General features: G+C 53.0%; 1 protein-coding gene across 1 annotated transcript; it reads right to left on the bottom strand.

Moving 5' to 3' along the window:
* Window positions 1–2,843: 2,843 nt before the first annotated feature.
* Window positions 2,844–6,812, bottom strand: LOC129546738 (phospholipase A2 inhibitor and Ly6/PLAUR domain-containing protein-like). Its single transcript, XM_088830781.1, has 5 exons — window positions 6,715–6,812; window positions 5,298–5,414; window positions 3,737–3,889; window positions 3,191–3,334; window positions 2,844–2,993 (listed from the first exon to the last, which is right to left on the bottom strand). Exons 1-5 carry the CDS (start codon window positions 6,782–6,784, stop codon window positions 2,848–2,850), a joined length of 630 nt encoding a protein of 209 aa, XP_088686907.1. The 5' UTR covers window positions 6,785–6,812; the 3' UTR covers window positions 2,844–2,847.
* Between the last annotated feature and the right edge of the window lie 835 nt (window positions 6,813–7,647).

Here is a 7,647-nt window from a genome sequence, read left to right on the forward strand (position 1 = left end):
GAATCCTGGGTGCTTGAAGGGAATGAGGGCTCCGACTAGGGGTTGGAGTGGGTGACGTCTGGTCACCAGGATTCCTGGGTCTTGAAGGGAAATAGAGTTCTAGGGTCGGGATATCTGATTTCTCTGGGGACCATCAGACTGTGCAACTCCTCAAGGGAGTGGAGGGTTTGGACTCCTGGAATGGGGCTATCTTGGTCTCTCAAGAGTAGAAACTAGTTCTAATTGGTGTCTAGTCCCCCTGTGGAGGAGGAGGTGGAAGTCTTGATTGTTGATGAAGACGGTCTCTTTCACAGTGGGGATTCTGACTTGAAGGAGGGATCTCTGAGTTCCGCACAGAGCTGAACTCCTTGGGCTTCTGAGCCACAAAGGGTATAAGATGTAGGTTTCTGGGGTTGGGGGATAGGCCTGCATCCAAAGTGGGCTTTAAATCTTCACTGGGGGAAAGACGGTTCTCTGGAGTCTCAGAACTCCTGTCTCTGCAGAGGGCTGTGGTCCTTGCTTCTTAATTCATGGCTGGTGGAAGGTCTCCATGGAGAGGAGGGAACTGGGATCTGTGTGAGAGAACTGGAGACCCATTGGTCCCTCTTGGGGAATAGGAATTCCATCTGTGTTGCCCTAGGGCCAGACAGCTCTTTGCCAATTGGGGTGGCCTTTCACAAGTGGCTCAGCCAGTGGCATCTCCCTGCAGAGTTACCGTGAGCATTCCAGGTAGGCACGCTTGTACCTGTATTCTCTCTCCTACACAGTAATAGACTTGCAACCCCTCCTGGACGCCTGGAACACGGGACACTTAAACTTCAGTCTCCCCCTTTGCCTTTGCTCAGGGTGCCCTCCTCTCTGACACCATCTCTGACTTGGCCCTGTCTCACCCTGCGCTTCCGTGTTCCAAATTCCATCTACCCTCCTGCCAAGAGGCCTCCAGCCTGGATCAAATCTCAGCAAGACCCGGGTTTGTTTTCATGTGTCACTGTCCATTGTGCTGATCTCATTCACATAGCTGCATATCGGCACCCTTGGGTGTCACGACTATCTTTTGGAATCAGTTCAGTTCAGTCCATTCTAAAGGAGATCTTTTGGAATGGTTGCCTTTTAAATCATGACTTTTAAAAGGATTGAATTTTAAGCTCTGGAGGCAGCAAGTTGGTAGCGAGGCATCTGTCTCTGGGAGCATCCAAACAGAAAAGACTGAAGACTCCCATGTGGAGGGATCACTTGCTGCCCTCAGGGTGAGTTCACGGAGCACCTGCATGCCGGCAGGCCCTTGAAGGCAGAAATTCAAGGAAAGAAATTCAGTGTTGCCACTGGCGGAGGCAGAGGAGGTCCAAAAACCTTATCAGCTTCTCTGAATATCCTGTGTGTCTGGATAACGATACATTTGTGTCCATTGAGGTAAGGAACCATGAAGCCCGGAGTATCAAGGGTGGGTTTGCCTGTGGTGTTTTTTGGAGGAGTGAATATAAAGTAGAAATTCTGTTCTGGGTCTGTTCTTTGGGGTTTCGGCGGGGTGGAAGATGCTTGGGATTCCTGGGTCTGAGGAAGGAGGGATCCAGGATGAGGACTCCAGGGTCCCTGGAGAGGAGGGATGGTGGGGTTGTGTGTCCTGCACACCCCCAAACTGCCGCAGGGACCTTAGGTGCACTTGGGTTCTGTGCCCCTGAAATCTGCCATGAGAAGGACATTAACCAGGGAGTCACAGATCCCAGAAGGCTCTGGAACACCACGAAGGAGAACTAGAGTCCACCTCCCAAACTGGAGCCAACCCCACCAGCTCCAGCGCACAGCCAGAAACAGAGCCGCCCCAGATACCTACAAACACTTGGGAAGAAGAATGTTTCTTTTTACAGGTTTCAATTTGGGCGTTGTTTGTTACACACATTACTACAGCATGAACAGACTAATACAACTTTGTTGTTTTAAATCACTGAGTTTAGGGACTTGTTACTGTAGCATAATCCAGACTATCCTGATAGACGCCAAGGTCTAGCAGCTGCCAAACCTGGCTACTGAGGAAGTAGTAGCTATTAGGATGGTAACTATCCAGACACATTGTATCCAGAAGCCACACTGTCCTAAGGAGCTAGTGCAGTGTGCTCAGCCACTGAGTAGGGTCTGACTCTTCGTGACTCCATGAACTGTAGCCTGTCAGACTCCTCTGTCCAAGGGATTCTCCAGGCAAAACTAGTGGAGTGGGTTTCCAAGACCTTCTCCAGAGGATTTTACAGACCGAGGCATCGAACCCATGTCTCCCACATTGGCAGGCAGATTCTTTCCCGTCTGAGTCACAAGGGAAGCCCCTTAAAGGTGCTAGGCACTGCACTAAGTCCTGTTTTCATTTTCTTTCATTTGACTCTTAAAGACAGCCCTTTAAGGTTATAGGTATTAGATCCTCATTTTACAAACATGAACTCTGGGGAAAAAGCAGGTTAACTAGGAGAGGTGATCATGGACTCTGGAGTCGGACCCTCCCAGCTGTTTGACCGACGGCAAGTGACGCCACAATCCGTGTCTCAGTGTGTTCCTCTGTAAAATGGGGGCAATACTTCCAACTTCCCAGAGCTGTGATTATGAAATGAGGTACTGCATGGAAAACACTTAGCATGGGGACCAGGTAGGAAGGAATCCCTTAAGAAAAGGTAGCATGTTCCCTTTGTTTCTTCCAAAGAGAGGGTTCCCAAGGGTTCAGACCCCTTCTTTTTTGCATCCGATCTCCCCGAAATGCATCACATCACAAAGACTCAGGATTGTTCTGTTAACTTGTTTACTTTATAGACACATGGGAAACGTAGAAATTTCTAGAACCGTAGCTGAGAACGAATGGAGACCAAACACCACACGGGCCTCAGTTCTTCACTCAGCCTTGCCAGCAGCCTGGGGGCTTGGGAGACAGCCGGCCTTCTTGATGGTGAACAAACGAGCGCCTGAGGGCACCAGGGTCCCAGGCTTCGTGTGGCAGGCGGTCTCCGTACCACAGCCCCGGGCAGCAAACTTGTCACCTGCTGGAGGGGATTTCAGACTACAGTCAGGATCGCCAGTGCCTCCCCCCTGCCAATGCGGGGGTCATAGGCCCAGCCACCTTCTCCCCCAGATCTCTGGAGCCACTCTCTCCCTTAGAATCTGGAAGAATGAGGCTCCAGTTCTGGGACTCTCTGGAGCCCCTGTGCCTGCCTCCCGAATTCCAGGTGCCCCTTACCAGGCTGCACGATGCCAGACACAGCGACACAGCGGGTTTCCTTGCCAACGCAGAGCGCCTCCTCAGTCGGGGTGCACGTCTCCGTAAAGGCAGCGATGCAGGAAGGACACCGAAGGCCGTTCTCTGTATGGTTTCTCACGAACGCTGAAGAGCAGGGTGGAGGGTACGGGAATCCGAGACGTTAGTCCCCTTCCCAGTTAGTCCCTTTCCCAACCTCACAACCACTCAGGGGACAGCAGTTGCTAACCGACACTGCATTTTCAGAAAACAATGTTTATTTGGCTGCATTGGATCTTAATTGCGGCCCATGGAATCTAGTTCCCTGACCAGGGATCCAACCCCCGCATAGGGACATGGAGATTTAGTCAGTGGACCACCAGGGAAGTCCCTGGACACTGCGGTTTACAGGAGAAGAAACCAAGGCTGAGCGCAAGGAAGAGCTCGCCCCTGGCTACAGCGCAGCTCAGTGGCAGCTGCGCACAGCGGCTCTGGCGGGGGAGGGGCGGGCAGGGAGGGACTCCCGCGTGGGGCTCGGCTGGGGCTTACCGGGCAGGGGGTCCTGGTTGCAGCCATCCTTCTGGCAGCAGCGCCTCTTGGAGCCCATGTAGTTCTCAGGGTTCGAGGTGATGCCAAAGAATCCTGAGCCACACTCGCTGGATTTCGCACAGCCCTTGTAGCTGGTCACCGTCAAGGAGCCCTCTGCAGGATGGCTGCGGGCAGGGGACTCAGTGGCCCCTGGTCTGGACCCTTGCCCTGGGGTGTCTCCCCCACCTTATAGTTGCCCCAGCCCACTGCTATCTAGAGAGGTCTCTTCCAGCTCCCCAAATTCAGACCCCTTTTCTGCCTGGGGCATGGTCTGAATGGTTCATTATGTATGCAGCCATCCTCCCCCTGCCCCCAGGCTGTGCTGGACTCTCCAGGGTGGCCCTTTCAGCCCCAGGGCCACCCCACTGCCATCCTGCAGGGGTTGCCCCTAGAGTGGTCTTTTCCAGACCACCTGTGACTACCCCCATGCCTGTGTGAATAGTCTCTTCCAGTCTTCAGCCTTCTCCTGACCCCTGGAATGCCTTCCATCAAATGCTAGGATGGGGCTGCCATCCCCACCCACTGTAACACCCATTTCCTTCTCCATCTAAGGTAGACGCTTCCAGATTTCCCAGGGTCTCTCCCCAGACTTCCTACCTATGATCTCTTGCTGTCCTGCTTGGCTACTCTCAGGTCTTGCCTGAAGTGGTCTCTTCCAGTCTCCCTGGCCTTCCCCTTCCCCACCAGAGAAAGGGTGGTCTCCTCCAGGCCTGGGCTTTCTGCTCTTACCCCTAGTGCTTGGGTGTGTGGGTGCTCTGGTGTGCCTGATTCTTTGCGACGTCATGGACTGCACCCAGGGATCACCTGTCCTTATAGGTCTCTCTCTTTATGACAATATTGGGACTTCCAAGGTGGTGCAGTGGTAAACAACCCCCCTGCCAATGTAGTAAATGCAAGAACGTGGGTTCCATCCCTGGGTGGGGAAGATCCCCTGGAGGAGGAAATGGCAAGCCTCTCCAGTATTCTTGCCTGGAAAATCCCAAGGACAGAGGAGCCTGGTGGGCTACAGTCCATGGGGTCGCAAAGAGTCAGACACAACCGAGCTCACACCCAACTCAACCAGCCCCAGTATCTCCCTCTTTCTCTTGTCAGAACAGTCACTTGCAGCCCGCATCTCTGGGAGACCCCTCGCTGCCCCAGTGAATCCACCTGACCACATTCTTTGCAATTCACCCAAGTCTGCTGTACACCCACCCCTTCACCTTTCACGTCTTAGATTTCCCCTTTCTCTGGATGTCACTCTTCCCCCATGTCCTTGGCTTCCCTCATTCCTTCTTTGGTGAGAAGGCCTGTATCTGCACTTCCACATCCTCTCTTTGACGTTTCATCTTCAGAAATCCTTGGCAACAGTGGTTTCTGTCATTCCACCGGATTCTCTGTTCACCACCCACCTAGAGATCGCCTTTCCCTCTTTCCTGACATCATCATCACGCAAAGGTTCCTCCCAGCGCATGGCGGTATCTGCCACCGAGAAGGCACACCCCACCTCCCCAGGATCTGATACCAGCCCCTGTCCACTTACTTCTGTTGGTCTCAGTCATGACAACTATGCAGGAGTCTTCATCCGGGGCACAAGTCTGCAGTTTTCCACTGCAATTGGGACCATCACTGACACACACCTCACAGCTTAGTGGGTACCCTGCAGTTAGAGAATGGGGCTCTGCTGAAAGATGCCATAGTCTGTGGGCCATGACTCCCGAATCCAGACGGGGACGGGGTGGGGGGGTCTGAAGGAAGAATGGCTGGTGTTTCCCTGGCTCTTCAGGGGTGGGACACTGGCCGCTGAACAGGGATCTGTCGAAGCTCGGCAGGGATGCCACGGTGCTGTGAGCAAAGCTGCTTTCTGGGGCAGGGCTGAAAGCAACTCCGATCAGGGAGCAAGTTTAATTACAAGGCTGGGCACTTTGGATGCTAGACCCCCTGATAAAGCTTGGGCACCCTGAGTGGACTTGTTGAAGCTATCCATGGATTTAAATTTTATTTTTAAATGTTTTTCTTTTTTCAATTGTTGACTGTGCTGGGTTCCTGCTTCCTGTTGGTTTTCTCTGGATGCAGTGAATAGAGGCGACGCCCTAGTTGCCGTTGTGGGTTTCTCATTGGTGCTGGTTTCTCCGGTTGCAGAGCACAGGCTCTAGAGCATGGGCTTAGCAGTTGTGGTGAAGGGTCTTAGTTGCCCCAATGTATGTGGAAGCTTCCTGGTCCAGGGATTACACTCATGTCCCCCATTTTGGCAGGCAGATTCTGCACTGAACCACTGGGAAAGTCCTTCATGGACTTTTGTGAACCTTCAGGTCCAGCTGGTTCTCGGAAGTGAGATCACCTTCCTTGTGGGTACCAGGCTGTGTAAGTCTGGTAGGCGGTGGGAGCTCAGGCAGGGATACTTGAAAGGAGATCTGTATCCCAGCTCAAGAAGAAAGATCGAGGACTAAGAGGATAAGGGTCTGGACTCCTTCCTCTGAGAGAGGAGGCAGCTGGAGGCCCAGACACAAGTCATCTGGGTCCTGGGGAAAGTGGAGCTGCCTGAACTCCTCCATCTAAGGGAGGAGGACACTGGGGACCTGAACTGCTTAGAGTCCTGGGAGAAAGGAAATCTCTCACCCTCGCCTCACTTTTTTTCATACTAATGAAAAACAGTTATCACACTAATCATAGTCTTATCTGATTTTCTAGAATTCAGGTGTCTTATTTTAAGACACACCTAGGACACAGGGAGCAGAACCCATCCAAACCCCTCCTTTCTCAGAGATTTAAAGCCACATGTTTTTTTAGCTCCTCCTCCCTTGGGGACCCAGGCTTTCTCTCCTTTACCCTCTGCCTTCTCCATGAACTTCGATTCCCAGGACACCTCCTCTTTCCCTTCTCCCTCCAGGACCTGGCAGAATGTTCTCTCATAGTCCTGGTTTTGAGGGTCCCAGGAGTCCAGAGCCCTAGTCACTTACCCAGACCCAGGAGGGTGCAGAGCAGGGCAGAGGCCAGCAGGAAGGTCTCGGGTTTCATGGAAGGCTTCATGATGGATGGATGAGTGACCCTGCAGGCCCAGGTCCCCAGCTGTTCTTATAGGAAGCTGAGAAGGGGCGGGTCTGGACCTACCTTACCCCTAGGCTAAGAAATGATGATGTAAGTCCTGGGGGTAGGTCTCTGCAGCTCTGAGTGGGAGAGATGGAACCAGAGTCTACAAGGAGCAGTGGCATCTCGTGCCCAGCCCCCTCCTCCATGCAGCCCCAGGCATCTGGGTTTCCAACCCTCTCTTCCATCACATCCCACTGTCCCGGCCCTCACCCCGTTTTTGTCTAACCTGAAGCCCACGATCAGAATCAGTTGTTTCCTGTAGGGTAGATCAGCTGCTAGGACCCAGGTATCCTCCCCCTTCTCTCCTTCCCCAAGGAGGTGCCCAGTGTGGGTGAGGCCCTACCTGTGAGCGCCCAAAAATCCAGGCTTGTTCTGCCAGGGCATGCTTGGCTCATACTCCCTTTCCTGTGTTTGGTCTGTCTCCATTTCTGACCCCACCCCAGTATGTACATGGGTCTCTAGGAAACTGAACAGAGGGGTGCTTGTTCAGGGCATGGGGATGGTAGGGGACAGAGGCCCAGAGTTCACATTGGAAAATGAAGGCTGGGTGTGTGTCTGGTTCGGGCACATACTTTGTGTTTTATTGAGGTCCTTTACATACTCTCTCTGCCTCAGGCCTGATCTTCAGGCATCAGAGATTTTCTCATGTGTGTGTGTGTGGGTGGGTGTATGTGTGTGTGTGTGTTGGACGTTGGGAGGGTAGCCAGCCAGCCAACCAGCCGTGGAGGGGATCCTGTTGCGGTAGGCTCCCGACTTCCTGAAAGAATCCACTCATGTTTGCTGGCCTCTTGATTTCCCAGATT

Source organism: Moschus berezovskii, chromosome 22 (genome assembly GCF_049115385.1).
Source record: "Moschus berezovskii isolate FMDL1 chromosome 22, NW_MosBer_1.0, whole genome shotgun sequence".
Lineage (NCBI taxonomy): Eukaryota > Metazoa > Chordata > Mammalia > Artiodactyla > Moschidae > Moschus > Moschus berezovskii.